This window comes from Gallinula chloropus, assembly GCF_964237585.1.
Source record: "Gallinula chloropus genome assembly, chromosome: 10".
NCBI classification, from domain to species: domain Eukaryota; kingdom Metazoa; phylum Chordata; class Aves; order Gruiformes; family Rallidae; genus Gallinula; species Gallinula chloropus.
The window spans coordinates 12,763,297-12,785,882 of NC_140095.1; the positions used below are offsets into that span (position 1 = coordinate 12,763,297).

Below are 22,586 nucleotides of genomic sequence, written 5' to 3' on the forward strand. Positions count from 1 at the left end.
GAAACTTCCCAACCAACTAGTTAATTTCTAGTTAAGGTCGAGTTTAATTTTCATTGGTTTTGACCAAAAAAAATGCAAACCTTTACTGGAAACTTTACATTGCTGCTTGCAAACACTAGCTTCCAGTTATTAGTTTATTTTGTATGATCCATGCAGACAAAGCCTTAATTTTGACATTCATTTCTTGTCTTTTTAAATACAAAACCCTAGACTTGTCATATCACAGTATTTCCTCAAAGCACACTTCCAGGCTTGCTTACCCAGATTTCCAAAGCCCAAGCTTCTCTATGTTGTTTGTGGGTTTTTTGGGGTTTGAGGAAAAATGATACGAGTACAGATGAAATGAGCTGTTTAAAACATACTCCATTTCTGCAATGCCATCCAGCTACTCAGTGTTCATATATTTAATGTAATGTTTCTGGTAAATAATCTGATTGATAGCCATAGATCCCTTTTGGTAATTTTTCAGGTGAGCAGTTAAGATTACAGATTGTATCTGTGTTGACCACCACTTATTTCTAGACATATTTAATAAACTCTTTATGTATACTGCAGTAGTGTTAACACTATACAAAGTCTCTCAAAGAAAAGTAACGCTCACGTTTACAAAACTGAGCAGGTTCCTTAATATAGATATGTATATGCATACACACACCCACGTATTCTTAAATACATATAAATATTTATAAATGCCAAAGTGCAAAAAAATAATGGTCAACTGCATCACTTCACCTACATGATTTTAGTATTAGGAATAAAAGTGATTCTATTGCACACCAAACTCTCCATAAACTTTTCAACCCCTGTCAAGTTCCATGTGCATTTTGTTTTCCATCAGTGATGAGGTTCTCACAGCACTGAGGAGCACTTCACAAGAGTGGCACTGAACCTGCCCTGCAGTCAGGAGTTTGGCTCTATGCATATCATCTGCATGCAGATTTAGAGTCTATATGTGCACACTGAAACAGCGTGGCAGCTTTAGCATGCATGTCCACCCTGCATGCGTTTCTCTGAATATAATCTATGTGTTTTCTTGAGATCATTCAGGTTATCAGCAATTTGGGTTTGAATTATACCAGAATCCACAATATTCACAGACATCTCATGCACGCTCTGAAGGCAGCAGCAGTTCTGTAACATTTTGAAGCTTCAGTGTATGCCATAGCAAGACATCATTAAAAAAATAAGGTATCAGACAACTTTTCATACAAGAAGATTTACAAATAATGAAGTTAATCTCAGGGTTGGTTTTCTTTTGTTCTAAGAGTATACATTCAGGCTATCAGTACACACTCGGAGAAGGTCAGATACCAGCTCGAGTCACAGAGATAGGGCAGTTGTGTTAAAGGACATTAAAAAACAGTTTGAATCACAGAGTAATTTAGGTTGGAAGAGACCTGGAGGTCACTTGGATGTTATGAGCAGCCCAAGTCCTTCAGGAAAAATTTGACTGCCAATATCCAACACACATAAAAAAAAAAGAATTGGTTGTGATAAGTCTTCTATAGCAGTAACTGCTAGAAATGAATGTAGCACAGTGCAATTCCAGATAAAAATCTTTAAAAATTAAATCCAGTAGATCAGTAATTCATGATGGAAGTCATGTTCATTTTGAGCTATCTGGGAAGTAAAACCCTAGTATTTTTTTCTATAGCAAATTAAGCTATTAAAAGGGGTACAATTTGAATATAAAATCAATGTTGGCATAAAAAGAAATAGCTGCTTTTCAAATCATAAAGTCAGAAACAATAGACAATTGTCTTTTACAAGAGAAATATGTCAGTAACGTGGTGGCTGGCTGAGCCAGTGTAAGTTCTATTTATATATTCAAGTCAAAAGTATCTGCATCAACAGCTTAATATAGTGCCTTTAAGAAAGTGGTGGTTTACCTCATCTGATACATCTCTATTACTCTTTTTATAGTTTAATCTCACATGCATGCACACACAAGATCCTTTAGCAAAATTTCACACCTGTGCACTCCAAAGTGAACATGTACAAATTCACAAGTGTGGAGCAGAAAGCAGTTTAAGCCCTAACTCTACTGAAAATGCATCTCCTAATTCAACATACTGCACAATGTAACAGGCATTGTATTATCTGGTTCTGAAAACTGTATTGATAAGCCTGTATTGAAACAGCAAATAATCTCCTCTTCTTCTGACACTGTACCTTGAAATGATATGTGAAACAGGGTTTCCTCCCCCAGCACAAATAGAGAGGTGTTCCTAGACACGGGAACAGAGCCAAGGTCTGCTGACTAAATACTTAATTTACAAGTGACTCAGAACTACTATGTTTTTCTTTATTTATTTACTTGCTAGATAGAATGGACCCATTAAAAAAATGGAAAACATGGACCCATTAAAAAAAATGGAAAACATTTATGCAGCTCTTTTTGAGGCTGCAAGTCAAGTCTCTCCAACTCATCTGTCCTTTCATCAGTTTGCAGTGAATGAAGAGCATCTCATAATCTCTTTTTCTGTTTGTTTTTTAGAGGACCAATATCAAAAAGCTAGAAAATACAGAACATTTTAGCACTCTCTCTACTAAACAGGCACTGCTTCACAGATAAAGTCACTCATCCTTCCCTAAGATTTAATTAGTATCTTCCATTCACACTTAAAAAACTGAAAAATTAGACACACATAATCACAGGTGAAATAGGAAGTGATAGTTAAATTCTTTAAACTTCATGTTTCTCTCTTCTACAAGAGAGACTCGTTGGAAAGTGAAGATAGAAAGGGCTCAATAAAAAAAAAGTGTGATGTGGAAGAATAACTGCCCTTTAAACTGAGAGCATTCTGTGTGTGAGTTCACATTTACATACGATACTCCAGTCGTTCAATAGAGCAAACTGCCACAGTCACACAGTAAAACGAACTTCACAGAGACTGCACGTTCAGAACACCTACTAATGAGCAATACTAAAAACTGTAAACAGCCATTGTGTCACAGAAGCCTGCCAGTTGGGACAGAAGACTCATGAACCCACTTAAGAGGAGTTATTGGCTAAAAGTCTATTATAACTGCTCACCTGAAATAGGCTGAAATAAAGAAAAGCCTGTAACAGTGTCTAAATTTATTATTTTCTTTTCTTTAGACATTGATTTGCTTTCATTCTACAACATTAAGCAGGCAATTTTAAAACAACTGAGTAAAAAAACAGGCATTAATTTAGCAGAACATGCAGAACATGGAGTTTTTCTACTTGGTTCCATTAACTTACAAGCAATTCAGGCCCAATGGAAGCAAGAGCTCTTTTCCCAAGTCAAGTCTGCAATCCTGGCTGATCATCGACATCCTTCAAGGGGTCCTGTCAAGGCATCGAGGCTGCTGTCTGTATCTGAGGCCAATGTTTGCTCTGTTGACATGGATGAAATGTCATTGATAGATGATGACTGGGAAGGACTGGTGTTGCTATTCACTGCTGCATCTGTGCTAAGTAAACCAAACATAATAAAATCTGAGGCGAGGCAATATTACAGGTACAGATAACCATACTTCTAGGCTCTGAGCATCACTTTTCCCACAGAAGTCTTAGAAAAATAAATTAATAAAAAGTAGAGAAGCAAGCACTAAATTTCCTAGCACTCAAAACCCAAGGTGAACTCTTGAGAGAAGAGACTTCTCTTTTTCCTCTCTCTGGGGAGGAAGGAAATAAAACATGTATAATGCGAATAGTGACCCAAGTATCAAGAAATCTAACAGATACAGATAATAGAGGACAGAACAATACTCCAATTACTGACCCAAGAGAAGCCCAGCAAACATCAGGGATTCAATAATGGTCTTAAATACTTTGCACTAATAGCTGTATTAAAACAAGGGGCTCTAATGATGTTTAGCAATGTAATGAGAAAGGAACTTATTCATACAGAGCCACAGAATAAGCATTCAGAATAAAGTTATCTCTGCACCAGCTGGCATAACATGCTATCAGTTATTTCGTTTGATGACTGAGCTCTTTGGGCAGAAGGCAGCTCAGGGTGCTGGACACACAAGACTTGTTAAATTTTCCTATACTTACTTCATAACAATGAAAAACTACTGCACATGGATCTCCAAAGGCTGATCAGAATCAGGTACCTTCAACGACAAAACTTTTGCCTACCTGGATCCTCGAAGCAGGATTTCTTCATTCACCAGTGCAACAGATCAGCATTAGGTATACAGGAGAACTACTGAAACAATGACTAACCTGAGGGCTGATCTTTTACCACACCATTCTTGCTCCTTTCTTCCCAATCCATTACTTCTTTGTATATTAATTCTTAATAGACAAGAGTGGGAGGAATGAGAAAGAGACAGAAAAAACCATTGTAAGATCACAGAGGATTTGTATCTACATTACATACACATCTAGGTACAATGAAAAGGTCAAAGCACAGTCTGGAAGCAAACTGTGCAGCTTCTGGGGGGGTGGGTGGGGTGGGGTTTTTTTAAGAAGCAGCCTGTGGCAATGACTGAAGATATATCAGGTTTGTGTGGCAAGGTTTTGGATAACGGGGGGGCTACAGGGGCAGCCTCTGTGAGATGCCTTTAGCAGCCTCCCCTGTATCTGACAGGGCCAATGCCACCCGGTTCCAAGATGGGCTCAGCCTTGGCCAGCAGCGGGTCCATCAGCAATGGCAGTGTTATCTCAGAGATAAGGGAGTTGACAAGGGGAAAAAGAACACACACAGCACCAAGAGCAATTGTAGCTAGAAGGGGAGGGAGAAGATGCAAGCAGCTCTGCAGACACTAAGGTCAGTGAAGGAGGAGTGGAGGACGTGCTCCAGGCACTGGAGCAGGTTTGCTGGGTGGGACTTTTGACCCCATGAGGGACCCATGCTGGAACAGTCTGTCCCTGAAGCTCTGCACCCCACGGAGGGAACCCACGCTGGAGCAGTTCACAAAGAACTGCAGCCCATGGGAAGATTTAGTTCTACTCAACTCTGATTTGGTTGGTAATAAAATAGGTAAATTTTCCCAAAGCTCAGTCTATTTTGCCCATGGCAGTAACTGGCAAGCCATCTCTCCCTGTCCTTATGTCGACACACAAGCCTTTCATTGTATTTTCTCTCCCTGGCTCAGCTGAAGAGGGCAGTGATGAAGCAGCTTTGGTGGGTACCTGCTGTCCAGCCAGGGTCAACCCACCACGTATGGATAATCCTGGTGGAAAATTTACTTGTGATAGTAAAGCCAGACACAAAGGTCTTTACTCTTAAAAAACAATCTCACAGATACTCTGAGAGAAGTCTGGACATTTTTAAGTAGATCAAACAATTAAAATATTGCATGAAAACCCTCATTTACTAATCAAGGATGGTTTAGGATAGAGCACCTCAACAACAAGGAAATAACAAGAGAGCTGTAACTTTAAAGAATTATTCTTTCATATGTCTGCAGTACTGTGGAATTGGAATAGCAGGTACCAGTGTTACACAATCCAGCACAAATAGACTGCAAGTCACATATTAATAACAAGAGTTGTCAGAGTAAGTGTCATTTGTCATGCTCATTTTTTACCTTTCCATTCTTCAATTGCATGTTCTCTTTCTTCCAATTGTGCGTCATAGATCTGAGGTGGAGGCTACAAAGAAAAGAAAGTCTGTAGTGTATCTACATCATTAGGTTAATTAAAGCAATCACAAATAGAAAAATAATTAAAATTATGATTTTTTTTGCTTTGTTACCTTTATCTTTGATGGTTTATTCTCTATACCTCAAAATAACATTAATTTCAAGCCCTACATCCCACCGAAAAGCTATTTGAAAAGCATCAGCCTAAACCAAATTTATCCTAATGCTTTATGGGGCCTTACAGAAAGTCCCCTTTTCCAAAAGCCTCAGATTATCCACCACACAGGTAACTCTACCCAAAAAGAGAACTACCGATAACTACATTGAAAACTTCATCAATTCCACTCCAGCAGCTCTTCTTCAGGCAATTCTGCCCCTAATGCTGATCTGAAGTTGTTAACCAAAGAACAAGTTCAAAGAATGAATTCAAAGCATGCTCTTGACTAAATATATTCTTTACAAGTTATTAAGCTGATACTTAAATTTTACTTGAAATGCAAACTTACAGCTTCTGCTTCAGCTGGATCATACCAGACAGTAATATAAGGATGACGTAAGGCTTCATCTACAGAAATTCTCTTGTCTGGATCTACTACAAGCATTTTTGATAATAAATCTCTAGCTTGACTGGCTAGAAAGTAAAAATGAAAAAAACATACATGTAAGAGAGCTGTAGAGTTTCATGTCTAACACTGGAAACAGATGAGACACACTACAACAGATTTCTTAAGCACCCAGCAGCACTTTCAGCAAGTTCTACTGGTGACACATGAACACCTCACTGTTAATCCCATAAGGTTAGAGTAGTCTCACTGGGTAGTACCAGAGCCAGATACACAGAAGCAGGAGCATCCACTCTCAGAACTGACCCAAAGATGCAAGCTTTCCTAGGCTGTTACTTTGTTTTTTAAAGTGAGGTCACAATCCTCCAATATAAACATTATTTACTCCAAAATATAAACCCTGCAGCTGACACCAACTGACCTCAATTTTGAGCTGTTCTGCTGTCACAAGGGACACTGTTTATTCAGCATTAACTACTGAACATAGAACGCACTAAACATTTTTAGTAAACTTTAAAAAAGTACATCTTTTTTTCTTTCAATGGCATTACTGCACAGTAACTGGCTACTCATTGCTGCAGTGGCAATTTACTGACATTTCTTTTTTGTCTGAACTATCATTGTAGTAATAAAATAACCTGCTATAGCCTATTTTATGTGAAAATCATATTTCATATCTAGAGAATGGAATTAGGTCAGGTGCAGTTTTTTTCCATTTTATCAGTAATTATCTAAAGTAGAGGCAAAAATAATTATATATATGTATGCACAAACAGGTAATTGCAAATAACCTCCCTAACAAGTATTACTTTCAGAAAGCACTTAAGTGACATACATTATCCAATGGATTAGAATTCAGAGTATGAATGGAATACTAGGGACAGGGAACAGCTTTGTATTTAGTGAGTGTGACGAAGATTTCAGGACATGCCACAAGTGAATGACACAGAAGACATGCAGCTTCTACTGCAAACACTTATCTCAATAAACATCTTCTATTAGGGCTTTTAAATTAAGTGTATTGGAGACATTTTAAGTTAACATCTTTAAAAAGAAGAGGAAAAAAAACTCGCCTTACTTTTTAACTTGTCACGATCAGATTCTGATGGAAATATCCAGTCTGGGAAGAGCTCTTCAAATTTAATACCAGGATATTTTGGCCTGTTTTCTACATAATTCCTCACTGTAGGCTGTAGTTTCTTCATGAAGTCTGCTGATGGCGTTCCTAATTGTTCAATAACTTTATTCCATTGATCAATATCTGCACCATATCTTTAGGAAAATCAGCTGAAGAATTTGAAGTCTGCACTATACAAAAACATCACTTATAGACATCTGAAAAGTTAATGAAAACTTGAACAAAGGACACAGATATGAACTTCATTCTACTATCAACATTTTTTCTGAGCTACCATGCAAAAAGCCAGATTGACATCAAACTAAGATTCAGACTCTGTAATCTTAAGGACAGGCTGGAAGTGCTGCATAATCCATCATTCTTAAATTTCTTTTGCTGATTGTTATGCATTGGCTAGTACTGAAAGCAATACTTTCTTTGAGTCCAGACTAAGCTTTATTTGGCAACAGTATCCATAGCAAAACAACTGTAAGGACAGGAAAAAAAAAAAAAGAGACTGCTGTTCAATCTTCTGAAGTAGAACATAATGCCATCCACAGTGAAGACTCTTGAAGGCAGGGAAAAAATACATGGAAGAACCTAAAGCACAAGTACATCCCATTCAAAGTACTGAATTTTGTGCCTGACTCTTAAGGAAATGAGGCTGTGTGTTGTAGGGTTTGGTGGGTTGGATTTTTTCTTGTTTTGTGATTTTTTTGGGCTTTTTTTTTTTTTTGGTATTGGGGATGTTATCATATGGTTGGAGTTGCTTTGCTGTAGGTTTTTTTTGCTTAGTTTTTTAGTTTCAACTTCAGAAAACCTTTTAAGGAGTTTGGAACAATTAATCCAGATTCCTGGAGGGGTTTTGCAGGCTCTTTGTTTAAGCCTATCAACTTTAGAAATACTCCAAAGACTTTGTTCTTGAATTAAGAATTTACGTATTTTAGAGGAACTACATTTACATACAAGCTGACTTGGTGCCTCATGTTTCTTCTGAGCTGTCCCATCTCCCTCTTTCAAGTGAGGGCATCGCCCTGGACATGGTGACACTTATTAAGAGATACCAGGGGCCACACTGAACGAGCCTACTTGGGATAACAAAGCTCATTTACCACACTGAGAAGACACTGCATTAGTACTCCTGGTATTTAAGTTTACTCAGGTTTACTGCTTACAGTTTCCAATAAAAAAGCATGTGCAATTCCAGCAGAGTCTAACCATCCAAATCCATAACCAAGCTCTTCAACCCATCCATTCTCACAGGCAGACTTTGTAACAACACAACAGATTTGCTGCATTTTGAATTAACACATATTTAAAAAACACTGAGGTGCTTTTATTTCAGTTAGTGTACTACAAACACAACCAGAAGTATACACGTAGTAACTGCTTCAAGTTAAGACTTTACACTTCTGAAACAAAGATTGAAAATAATATTTGCTTACTGAATGTATTTCAAAGAAAAAAATAAAATAAAAATTAAGAAGGCAATATTGTTAAATCTCATGCTAAAACAAAGCACATACAAAGAAAATTTTAACATCCATCAGGAAATTTTGTTCCTAGCTGGAAAACTGATTTCTGTGAGATCTCCACCAGTCTAGATTCAAGACGCTGCTTTTTCTTTGAGTAACAGCAGTCTGATTAGTCAGCTAATCAAATTAGAGTCCAGTCTATTGTGGCATCTAAGCACTGGGGGGAAGGCAGAAAAACCTAATGACCCGTCCCACTTTAGTAATAAAAGCTGAGGAAAAAAAAGAGTCTCTCAGTTGGATGGCTTCAAAATGCATCACAGATCCTGAAAACAAAAATCCCCAGTGTAGGGGTGGACTCAAAGTAAGTGAAACCTCTTATCAGAAACTCAAAAGGGAGAAAACCTTCATGTCCACATAAAGCACACAGAGCATACTATGTGAGGAACTCTGCAACTTGTACACAAAACTGCCCTTCCTCTTCCAGTGACCTCAAGGGCAAATGTAAGCAGAAGTTTAGCCCATGCCAAGTACATCTGCCCACCTCCTGGCACTCTGGAAGAAGAGAAGTTGAAAACAGAGTCCTTATTGCAATCACAAAGAGGCATGATTCCCTCCCCCACCCAGCCCGCCCAACCAAAGCGTGAATGACCCCTGATGCTTCATGCATCACTTGGACAATTAGTTTCCTTCTCCACCTGGGCAGAAAGAGCCTTAAAACCACTCCAGCACTGCCAGGCTTTACATTTTTTCATCGCTAGACACTACCTACATTTTTTCCTCATTTCTTGTGCAACAGCAACTCCCAGTAACTGGAAGTCCCTGTTCATCCTCCACAGCACCAGCCTGGAGCAGGTTCAGTGCATCCACTGCCCTGGCAGCATGGAGCATCTCAGTCCACTCAAAGCACAGCTGCAAGTAACCCATCAATCCTCATCAACTATATGGGAAAATACAAACTGTTGTCTCTTGGACAAGTTTACAGGAAGATAGTGAAGGACACATCATGAAGAAACACGCTGAACTTGGTTCCCTGCTCTAAATACCAAGACATTTTAACATTTAATTAAAACCAAAGCACACAAAAAGTGGAAAGCTTCATGGCCATGCACACTACCATCCCCATAAACCACTCTCAAAACAGGAGCTGAAGGTGAAGAACACAGCAATCCAACTGCAGCAGTTATCAGCCTGGAGATGTTTCAACACCACAAACAGTTATCGGTATTTCTCACTAAAGAGAACTGCAAGTCTTGGCAAGAGGGGAAATAGCCCTGCAAGCATTGCTGTGTGCTCTGATAAAATACTGGGGGAGGAGAACCCTTGAAACAGACTGGTGGAGTTTGAGTGACCTCCAGAGAATCACACTTGATGATTTGCATCTTCAACAAGTAAGGACAAAATTTCCTTCATTTATTCATGAATAAATCAAAATAGGCCATGCTAACATGCAGGTGAAAGACACGTAATGTACATGAAGAATTGTGTTAGGTTGGTCTGAAGGCTTCAAAAGGTAAAACAAGAAGTATATAGAAAGGAAGAAAGGTGGAAAACAAAAAGACTTATTTAACAATTAATCATTTGTACTACTAAATAATGCATGATCAACTGCTGGAGATTAGTGTCACGAAATTTAGCATTAAAATTGAAAGTCCTCCTCTGTAAAATATATAGGTCTCAGTGAACATGTCCTTGATGCTTTTAGTGGTAGACTCAACTTGGTGACAACAAAAAAATAATGTACTTTCTTCAAAATCTTGGACCACAAGTAGCTGTAGCTTCTTATGAGCTACAGCCATACTGGTAACTGTGGTTTAATCACTTCATCTAGATTCTAGTTATTTATGGATCGATTTCGAATGTCTTGTCCTACAACACTGTTACTCTGTAAGACAGCATGTATAAATGACTAAATTGGTTTCACTCCAGGTATTTTTTAGGATTGGAAATTGATAATAAGGCAAGTGTTTTTAAAATTTTGGGGTTTAGGGATATATTTTGAAAATATATCAGAAATCATCAATAAACATTCACTTTATCAAACACTTGTTTACTCAATACAGCGTTAAGGACAGACCTGTTTATGACCCAGTGATATATTACTGAGATTTCCAATCTAAGGCATGAAAACATATGAGGAATTTGTTTGGTTTAATACAGTAAAATTTCCTGCAATTACTCCTGTACAAGAAAGCAGAACTTTATCAGGACAAATCTGGGTAAAGAATGGAATGGAGGAATAACAATCTTATAGAAAAAGCTCAAAAAAAAATTACAGAATAAAAAAACTCCAAAAAGTTTTTTTTCTTTTTATTATAAAGAATAATAAAAAATACTTCTCATGCAGTGTGCTTGCAATTAGGGCACTGCTGTCCAGCAAGTGCCATTAACCAAGAAAAAAGAAATCAGATTTAAACTCAAAAAATTGTACAATAAAAAAATTAGTCCACTGTTCAAATAAATAGTAAGCAAAATCCATGCATAATAAAAATTAACTTTGTGGGCTTTTGCTTATAACACTTATCTACCAAGAACAAGAGTAAGAACATACTTCTGATGTTTACTTTTTAAACCTAACAGTACCCTTCTTTAAGCTACAAAAGCTGAAGGTCTTAATATAAATCCTATGGATTCAACCAGTACAAGTTACATTAAATATAGTTAACTACAAAAATAAATAGAAAAGCTCAACAATTTGGTTAATGACACTAATTCCAAAGAGTTCAGTAGATCTATTAAAACATATTATTGAAAAAACTGCTTATGCTTTTATACTTATACAGATCAAAATAATTGTGTTTCTGTTGCAAGTGGAATGGGCTTCAAGGATGACTAGGGAAGGATACGATCAGTGCCTTGGAATATCACACAACCTTTCACCAATTCTCCCATGATGCACCCAACTGACCAGATATCAACTGAAAGTAAAAATGAAATGATCAAATTATGAAGTATCATGAACAAAAGTGAGAAAAAAACAAACAAAAACATCTAGCATCTACAGTAAAACACAACAATGTGGAAAACCAAACTGCTAACACAAATTTTCAATCATAGCAATATCAACTGACTGTTGATAAGTTTTATTAGCATTCTGCAAAATATATTTAGCATTTACATTTCTGAAACAACCATGAAGAAGGATACAATCTCTTCCTGGGAACAGGACTTTATGGAGGACCATTTCTGCCATAATGCACCCAACAGACCAGATATCCACTATCATATGTTAGGTGCAACAAGGACAAAAGATTAAAGAGGGTTTTTTAAATACCACAATTATTTATTTGTATGCTCACACTGTATTCCTACAGTCCTTCAGATAATTCATTTCTGTCCCATCCAGAACTGAAGTTCTGATCCACATCAGCACTTGCTGTACAACTGCTGCTGCCTTGAACATGAATGCTTTATTTCCCACTATCAGTGGCTGAGCAAGGCCCTGCAAACCCCTTGTTTTACAGAGCCAAAGTTCTATGTACACAAAAAGCATGGTACTCTTAAGCCCCTGTGATACAGCAAGATGATGTACTAGCATAGAGGTCCACAGGAGGCAGAGCATTACTCCACAGCTAGTAAAGATCAGCAGGTAAAACACCCAATAATGCTAGCAAAGGGCCATTTCCTTGCCAACCCGCTTGTCAGCTGAACATTCAACATATTATACCTGTGTTGCTTTAAATAACATAACACACAGGCTCTTTGAGTGCTATGTAGATTTAAGAGAGTATAAGATGTGGTTTATCAAAGGGATCTGAAACAGATTTTAAGGGAGTTATCAGAGATGCAAAAGGGGACAGACTGTCAGAAGATGATGCTTCAGAATAAAAGTCACACTCATAAAAGGGTTTATTACTTCTAGATTGATGATTGTTAATTTTTGTTTAATCATCATCCAGTATGTGTGTCTTAACAGGGTTGGGTTTTTTTTTTTCAGGATAAAAAAATGCCAACAGGATAACACATAAAAACCCAACAATCTCAGGAGAGAGGGAGCAGTATGTGTTTACTGGCAATAGGCACGCAGGGTAGAGAACTAGTATATTCTCCAAAATTATTATAGTGTAATTTTGTTATTTCAAATATCATTATTAACATCCTTTAAAACCACACAACAGGGGGAAAACAGCCCTCCCCCCCACCTTTCAAAGCTGTTACCTTCTGAGGCAGATATGCTTTAGACAAAAGAATTAAGTTGTTACTCCAGCAACTTACCATTCTCTTTATATCCCATTCCAAGGATAACCTCTGGTGCTCTGTAATACCGTGTTACTACATATGGAGTCATCATAAAGTTAGTACATGCTGTTCTTGCCAGTCCAAAGTCAAGAATTTTGAGTGTACAATCCGATTTTACTACTATGTTGCTGGGTTTCAAATCCTAACAAAAAATGACTTCGGTTACAGAAGGGTCAACATGCAGAGTAATACACATCCCTCCTCCTCAAGTCAATATATGCCACCAGTTCACATCAACAACTGTGCATTCCTGCTCTGATGTACACACTTATTTATACACAGGAGTAAGTTAAATGCTGCACAGCAGTGGCTGAGGTTGGGAGGGACATGTGGGGGTCATCTGGTTCAAGCAGAGCCACCTACAGCCAGTTGAGTATGTCCACATCCAGACAGCATTTGATTATCTCCAAGGATAGAGATGCATAAGAGGTAAATGCTACATTTTAAATACTCATTTTTTAGTAATGTGAAAGGTTCAGATACTCATGTTTTATCTTCTAATCAGTTCAGCATTAGTCAAATCCACAGAACTAACCCGATTATGATCTATTTACAATACAGTCTTTATCTTTGAACTAGAAACAATCTTAAGGTTTAATAATATTCTTATAAATTAAAGAAATAGAAGCTTATAAAGTAACATCTCCCTGCCTTTCCCCCATTTCATAAAAGCATCTATGTTCGTAAAGAGTATTGTTAATCATCTAATACTACCTACTCTGTGGATGATACCAGCTGAGTGGAGATGTTTGATACCACATAGCATCTGGTAGAGAAGATAAGACATTCTTTCATGATCCAATTCCATATGAATAACCTGGCACAAATTTGCATCCATCAGCTCCATAACCAAATATCTAAAGTACAAGAAAGCAAGAATTAAGAGAACTCCTTACTTCTCGTATCAGTTTTCAGCTTAGCATGAGAGATGCTTAGTTACAGTCAACTACTTTGCTAATGTAAGTGTCAAAACACTTAAGGTTAAAAAAAAATCAAGCATGACTGGGGTCAAAATTACCTATTCAAACAGTCTATTCAAAATGAGTAGTGTTCAATAGTCCAGATAGTAGAATTCCACTATTTCTATGAACAGTGGAGAATAATAATTCTAAGTTTATGTAGCATGAAAAATTAAGACTGACTGAAATTGGTGAAGAAATCACAGCTTTGCAATGTATCAAAAAATTCACGATTTCTAGAAAAATTAAGAAATTTAAGAATTTTAATATGAGCTAAGAAGGAATGATTCATTTTTAAGTGGAAGTATCTGCTTACGCCCTTCAGACACACACACTCCCCCGTTTACTCAAGAAGCCCATTCATAAACCACAACAGCGTATTCACCGGAACCTACAAATACCACACCAGTTACATCACCAGGAACCCTTTCTAGACCAATTGACATAGCTGGCATTAAAAAAATAGAAATATATTCAGTTCTTAATTGAGGCTGAAAATGTTACTGTGCTGATGTGAGTGCTATGGCAAAAAAAGGATACATACCAAGCCCTCCAGACCAAGTTATTATCCTGAGGTGACCCATTTAGCTAAAGGTCGATGCACAGAGCCCAGACATGTGCAATCAGCAAAGCACAGCAGGCAGATGAATAAAAGGTAAATAACTTTTTTTTAATTTCTCACTTCTAACTTGCACATGTAGTGAAACAACTTGCTTGGTCTTTCTTAAAGAAATCTAGAAATTTAGTCCTTGATTAGTCTTTATTCAGCTCCAGGGCTTAGGCTAGTACTTTTTAGGAAAATTAAACCAAAAAAATCTAATACTTACACATCTTGAAATTCTTCTAGTGACTTCTGTGGTGTAAATACATTTAATAAACTAATTATCTATAAAATAAAAACAAACATTAGAAGAAAATTCAGCTTTAATTTGCATGAATATCCACTACTGCAGGGGTTACTATTCAAAACCAAACACACAGCTACTATACACAATTTGAATGTTATTTGGCTTCACTTAATCCATATGTAAGGAAACACTACTGATTCAGACAGTTAAAACTGCAGCATGTATGCCAAAGAGCTACGCCAGGAGAAACTCACTCTTTTCTTTTTGAAGTTGTAACACCCATCTCTCTCCCCCAGTGCCTGAAATATATCCCAATTCCCCCTATAAATAATAATCTCTTATTTTAAACCACATGTTGAACAAGGAATTTTAACCAAGGCTGTCCAACACCACACATACAGAGGTACCCCATGCCAGTCCATTAAACAGATTATGATGCACTATTTCTAGAAGAACTGTTAAAATTACAGTACTGCCATACTCATTAATCACCTTGTTTTTATTGTGCTATTTCTGGACTTCACCAAAAGCTTATGTTAAAAGAAAAGATAAAGAGTACCACCAAAAAAAAATCCTGAAAGGTTACTGGGCTCCAGAAAGTTTGAAATCAAAGTACACAACACTTCAATGATCAGCAATGTTTCTAGTTCATGTTAGTATTGGTATATAACAGTCACATAGACATTATTCTTGTATGCTGAAGAAGTGGTGTTAAAACTTCTTATTTTAGAAGGTTCAAAGATTTTAAAATAAGTATCTTGCCCACTGTATTTCATTTCTGTTTACCAATAACACATGAGACAGTGCTGAAGCCCTGCAAACCCCACAGTTAAACACTGTATTTAATAAATATTTTGCCTAAGCTCACAAGATTTAACTACAATGCAGTTACAAGAGCCAAACCCACAAACAAACCCAGTGCCAAGTAGGCTTTGCTGCAGCACAACTTAAAAGGGCAAACTCAATAGAGCAAAGCAAGCTCTCTAAAGCCAATGCTGACAGTAAACCTATACCAACAGCACAGCAAAACCCTCCTCCTCTTGGCACTTCATAGTTCAAACAGCTCAGGCAAGAACTGAACCACACATTTGTGGAGAAGTGCATTACCCATAGCAAATCTTTCCTGTCTTTCACTATTCTTCCCATTACTTGGGTTACATACAGCAAGAGAGAAAATCCTGATCCTTTTTGGACAACTTACAGAAAAGAGGAAGAAAAACAAAGCCAAACTTACATTTTTATGATTGACACATTTTAAAAGAACAAGCTCTCTGTAAGCTCTTTTTGCGTGGGTTTGATTCTGAAAAGGGCGACTCAGCTTCTTTACAGCAACATTTATTCCCAGGACCGTATCAAACGCAGCACTAGAAGTTTTCAAAGACAAACAACTTAAGTTGAAGTCTGTTTGAGGGAAAGGAGGGGGGGCAAAAGGGAGATGGGAGCAAGGAAAGAGATCAAGACTTGAGACAAAGCAGATCCACTAAGCTGTTCACACTAACTTCATCTAATTTTCCTTTAGAAAACAAACATCCCTTAAAGTCTACACATCCTTTAATAAAAACAAATGGATTAAATAGAAGCTATTGACACTCATCAGAAGTCTCCCTGCCCTCCTTTCTGCCTTAAGATTGAATCTGCTGACTCAAGACTCACACTGAAAATTGCAAGATATAAAAATATTTTAAGCTTATTTGAAATCAAGAAGCATTTCAGTTGCCTAATCTGCACATATAGAGTATTTTTTTGGACACTCTCATTGACCGACAAGCATTTAATATTTGCAATAGAAATTTCACTTTCCTAAAGGAGAGTCACAGCCATGTCTCCATGATCTGTTCTGCAAGCATCACCACCCTCCTACATCCAGGTAGTTTACAATGATAAAAAATGTTAGTACCTAGCAGAAAGTTATGTTCATCACCTGGTTTGGGGTGGGGGGTTGGGGGGAATCTGCAGAATGGAGTAACATGGAAAACTCAAGACTGCAGAGAGCAAGACAAGAGTTTAGAAGTGAAAATGACTTAATTTTTATCTTCTTGTTAATTTGTGCTTGTTCCTTCTGCATGCAGGCTGAGGTACAGGTGTTAGCATGCTTTAACAGCTGCACATCTAAAGCTAAATTAGATGTGTGTCCAGAACAAGACGAAAACGGGAATAAAGTTCATTATTAACAGACTATTTGACAATGTATATCTGAATTCATACCACAAACTGCTCAAGAGTTCCAATCTTTAAATGGTGTCAGTTGTAAATAAGGATTCCCACGTTACTCGACTTCCATTTAATGTTACTGTCATAGGGTAGTAAAGAGTTCTCATTCATGTATGTTTTACAAGCACAATTAAGGTCTTTGTGACCTCCTTCCCCATCTCATCAAGATGTGTACAGTACCAGGCTTAAAAGGACCATCATATTACAGTACTGTTATGAATAACCCAGCTCCTCTGTGATAACAATGTTCAAATTATATGAAGTTTACCAGCATAAAGTCACTGCTTTCCCTGCCAGAAAGAACAATACAACCACAAACCAGAGCTCACCCATGAAATGCTGTGTTTTCTTGGAAGCATGACCCAAATTACACGTCCCACATACTGCACCCCAAATTTGAACCAATGAGCCATTTGCACTAAAGGCTTGCTGGCATTTATTTCAACTCAGTTCTGTCAAATATAGAAGTCATTATTCAAAGGCACAATCACTTTCAGATTGAAAGCCTTTATGTCTGTGTGAAACAAAACACAAAACGCGAGGAAGGCAACTGGCCAGACAACTTGGAGAAGTTTTTTACCCTCCCAAACATGAAAGCACTGATGTTTCAGTATTCACTTCACCCAGAAGACATAATTCGTGAAGTAAAAAGCTCTAACTACACCTGGGATTTAACATAAAGTTGATAGCCAACAGGGTTTGCATAAATTAGCTGTTCAAATTAACCACAGGTCAGCAGTGGACAAGGGAGCAATTTTAGGGGAAGCATCCCTTTGTGATCTGACAAATCAGGTGTATGTCAAGGCTCAGTCTGAGCACACATGAAGAACTCCACCTGAACCTCTTACTTTGCAACTCAAAAAAAAAAACCCCAACACCAAAACTGTGGTACTTGCATGATCCAATGGGAAGGATTAAAAACAGACTAGTAGATGAAAAAATAACGGTCCAAGACTGTGTAAGCACGCATTTATTTAATTCACTAAGGAAAAGGACAAAATAACACCTCTATTACCACCAAGACCTCACTTCTAAATATCACAGAATTTTATGTAAATTAAAAAAACAAATCAGATCAACTGGTTTTAAATTTCTTTCCCCACCCCTGCTCATCTAAATGCAGAAGAGACTTTTTCATCATGACAACTGTTTCATGCATAGATTTGAAAGCAGTGGATTTACCAACATCTCCCCAGTTATCACCCTGGCTACTAAGAGAAGGTGTAGAAATTAGTTCAGCATTTGATAGCAGGCAGGAATCTCAGTGTCTATCCCCATACAGCAGCAGTTCCAATTTGATGATCGTGAACTGCAGTGGGGCCTTCACAGCATGTAACATAGTTTTGCATCTTTAGCAAGTATTTAATATTAACAGTAGTGATGCCACACGCATCATGAACTCATTAACAAAACATTATGGCCTAAATTATAAGAGGAAATCACACTTCTGTAGGCAAATGATCTTCATTTTGAACTGCAACATGCTACTGCTATGGACTCTTACTCTGCCATGTCACTAACTCTTTCCCCAATGTCTGAACAGCAGTTTGCAAAGAGTAAGAAACTTAATCCTGACTGTTCCTTCAATTGCAACTGTAATTAAAGTTACCAACACAGTCAAAGCTGTGCCATTTAGAAGATCATGGTTTTGCTGCACTGCAGGACAAAAGACATCTGCTGGGCCAGAAAATTCAGCTTCACTATAAAATTTTGGAAATGAAGGACAAGAAAGGAAGAAAAAAAAAAAGATGGCAGGAAGTCAAAGACAAATTATTTCAAAAGAATAATTCTGTGTAAGTGGTTATTCAGTCCTAAATAGATTATAAGACTTCAATGTATTAACACTTAGGAACAAAGAAGTGCAGTAAGTCACATATAGAAGTGTACGTTGTATGCAAGATACCGGAGGTTATGTCCACATTCTCCCCTAGCCTGTTTGCAGTGTGAGCTTGAAATACTCTCTACACAACCACCAAGTTCCCTTTTCATCTTCCTAGAGCTTTATCGCTTTTCCTAAGTATGCATTTTTAAAACTACTACTTCTCGTAAATTTTAACATCAAATTAAAAACAAAGCAGAAGCAACAGCAATGGAGTGTCCCAGTAGTATTTTGAGAGAAGAAAAGCAAAATTCGGATTTCTCCTAGCTAATGTGACTCCCATGGTATTAAAATCCACACAAGGAACTCCAGAAACACTTTTTCCTAATTTTTTTATGTTAAACACCAGATGATTAAAAAAAATAATCACATCTGTGTATCACACAACTGACTTGCCAATTCTTCCAGCCAAACACTGCAGAATGGCACTCATACTGAGTTTTTTACATCCTAGTATTTGGTGTCCTGTGAGGAGCTTAAGGAGAAATTAAGATTTTGCGCTTTATTCATCATGTTTCACGTGAAGATGATGAGTTATGCAACGCTTCACTCTCTTGTGCCATAAATCAAGTATACCAAGTCAATAAATCAGATCATTCCTCCTCCCCAAAACATTGAGCTTAGCAATATCCTAACTTCAGCCTGAAGCAAACATCTAGTTTCAGGTAAGAGTTCAGAAATGCACTACTTCTAATGAAAGGAGGACAACTCACAACCATTCTAAATTCCTGCATGCTACCTAGAACCAGTATAACTTTAAGCTTATTTATAGATGGGAAAATGTCAGCACTATAATAAATCTTAGCCAAACAGTATAACAATAGAGTATGCCTATCCCCTCACAGATAATATAAAACAGTGTTCTCATTTCACTTTTTTTCTCAACTATCAGCAGGACTATAAGAATATCTAAATAATTTTAAAATGAAGTTATATTCTCACAAAATTGTACTCTCTTCCTGCACATATAGCTAGATACAGTTATGAAAAGCCCAAAAAGACCTGGGCAGACACTGCATAAGGAGTTGCTCACAATACATGAGTCATCACACGTATTCTGCAGAATTTATAGATGAAGAGAAACCAGACCAGATTTAAAGCATGAACAGCCCACCATGTGTTGTGATTAAGTCTAATATTAGAGAGCTCCTGAGTGTATCTGTTCTCTCCCTGTGCACTCAATTGTAAAATCACATCAATAAACATTCCTTCTGTTACCAAGTAAGTTTTGCCCAACAAAACACGGGCTGGCACTAACTCTTGTAGAATGGATTGCTGCAGTCTGAAAAACATTTGAAAGTGTTTACCTTTAGCTGGCCCAGAGGTGTGGTGCCATACAAGAGACTAAGGTTCAGGATGAGACTAACGACTCTCACGTCCTGGGCCAGTGGAGGCTGGACACATAGCTGAGGTGACACACCAAGGAAGAGCCGGCCAGCCCAACCCCTCACACAGCATCCCTTTCTGGTTAATCCATGGAGTGACAATGACACTGATTTGCCTCATCCTGCCAGTTAATGGCAAGGCACTGCATTGATGGCTCCTAGAAATGGACAGGAGTGATTGGGAATAAAAGGGGGGGAAGAAAGGGGGCCATGATGAAGAAACGAGTAAAACCCAGAATCTCTCACCATCGCATCGTCATACCTTACACTGCAATATCATAACTACACAGGGAATGTGAGAACTAGGAACAGAAAGAAAGTGGTTAATGAGAAGGAAATCTGCTGGCCATTTTAATTTATGCAGTTATCCAAGTATTAATTTTGCCCTAAAAACAAAGTAAAGAGTTTTGCACATGAAATACAGAAAGCAGAGGCGGTTTAGAATTTATTTAGTCCACAACCCTGTAGCACGAGACAGAAATCATCATCAGTACTTGCCACTCTGGCACCTCTATCAAGAACATGTTCAGATTTTGTTCTACATTTATAGCTTTTTACATTTAAATGAAGTATTTATTACTCACCAAACAATGCCCTGTGCCCCAGATCCTATGGGCTTCAATTGCTGGTAACGCTTTAGTACAGTGAACGTTGAATCTGCAACTTGAACACTGTAAAACTGACTATCACATTTACTGTCGCTCATGGTGTAGAGTCATGTAGTTTTCTCTCTCAAGGACCTGGTACAGTTTTCAAGATCTTAAAGAAAAAGAGAAAACAAATGCTCAATCTCTCACTAATTCCAGGCAGACAAGTTGGAGAATGTCCTTTATATATTTAAATACATAGGAATTTTTCAATAGTGTGCCATCAAATAAACCTTCTTTCAATTTTGTGCCTTACCACTGCTAACGAAAAATACTCGCAGACAGACAGCAAATAATTATAGCCTTCACAGCTTTAAGTAAATGCATGTTTTTATTCCAATCCCTAAAACAAAAAGCAGCTAAGTAAACAACTGTAAAAACAAACAAATCCACCAAAATCCAACAACTCTACTCCTGGTGGGATACTCCCTAATCCAGAATTACTACTATGTGGTAGGACTGTATTGCTTTCTGTGTTACAGGAAAAACATCATAAATAACATATTCCAAACACTGATACAGCAGATAGCAGCAAGAGCAGCAACCCTTGGAGTCCACAAAAACAGGAAGAGTTTTAATACAACACTATTACAATTGGAAAACAGGTTTGAAACAAAACAACTGTCCCCCAAATCCCCAAGGCTGTTGCATTTTCTCCAACAGTCCCTTTCAACCTGGTTCAGTTGGAAATCTGAGGCAGAATTTCATCTCCTCACCTCTGCCAGGCCACCCTTCCCTGATCCACACCCGTCACAGCCCACTCTCCCTCCCGTTTCAAACACACCATTGCATCCTATCAGCGTACACACAGTCCTACAAGGATTAGAGTTCTGTGCTATAGCTCGAAACAGACTTTCATGCCATAAGAGAGAGTAAGTTATGTCCACCTGTCAAGAATGAACTAGAGATAAAGAATTACATCAAAGAGAGAGTTAATGGACTAAAACTCTTCAGCTCTACAGTGCTACAGTAACGAGAGCACAGGACTCCAGTTTTCCTGGTCCTTCATCCCTCTTCCAAACCTTACAAGAAAATTACCTCAGTAATTACCAGAGAGGTCTCTCAAAAATTCTCCCTTTTTTAATTTCACATTCACTATGACAGATAGGGTCATTAAAGCCCAGAGTAAATTGCACAGTCAAATGTTCCTTGAAACAGGAAATGAAAGCAGCTCGCCTTCTCCCAGAGCAGCTGTTCTAACCACCGGCCTGTATGTCTGCTTGAGCTAAAGAGCAGCACCTCTCCCTCTCTGTTGACTTGCAGTGTATGTGTCAGCCAATGCAAAACAGAAAAGCCTCAACAGCAACCCAGAAGCCCATCCTAGAAGGGCATACAGCCACACAAATAGCTTTGGGTTTCTTCAAGAATTATAATCTGGATCTCTCTCTTCCTAGGTGGACACAGGAGAAAGCAGCATCTTTTCCATGGCTTAAGCCAGCAGATAAACTACAAGAAAGCTGCATATAAAACAGACCTAAAAATCCTAATAAAGACCAAGTTTAAACTGAACTGGTAATGGCTAATCTTAAGGGATTTTCAAAAAATGTCTAGAGTGCATTTTACCTTCTAGTTTCTCAAAATCTAAGCAGCATTTAAACAAGTAGATATTCAACTTGGTCATCCTGACAGCAATTCAAACAGTAAGTTTACTTGGTATTTCCTCTTAGCAGAAAAAGCAAAGGAGAAAGGATCAGCAAAGGG

General features: G+C 37.8%; 1 protein-coding gene across 5 annotated transcripts; it reads right to left on the reverse strand.

Moving 5' to 3' along the window:
* Positions 1-3,293: 3,293 nt before the first annotated feature.
* Positions 3,294-20,944, reverse strand: MAPK9 (mitogen-activated protein kinase 9; the record flags this gene model as incomplete). 5 transcript variants are annotated; one of them, XM_084268446.1, is made up of 11 exons in its annotated part: positions 3,294-3,436; positions 4,202-4,273; positions 5,512-5,575; positions 6,072-6,196; positions 7,207-7,389; positions 11,564-11,635; positions 12,933-13,098; positions 13,675-13,813; positions 14,743-14,801; positions 15,998-16,127; positions 20,823-20,944. In XM_084268446.1, 11 exons carry the CDS (start codon positions 20,942-20,944, stop codon positions 3,294-3,296), a joined length of 1,275 nt encoding a protein of 424 aa, XP_084124572.1. The 5 variants fall into 5 exon arrangements, with proteins under 5 accessions (XP_084124572.1, XP_084124571.1, XP_084124573.1 ...); XM_084268445.1 differs by having other exon boundaries at positions 3,294-3,441; positions 4,198-4,273; XM_084268447.1 differs by lacking the exon at positions 11,564-11,635 and adding an exon at positions 11,865-11,936.
* Between the last annotated feature and the right edge of the window lie 1,642 nt (positions 20,945-22,586).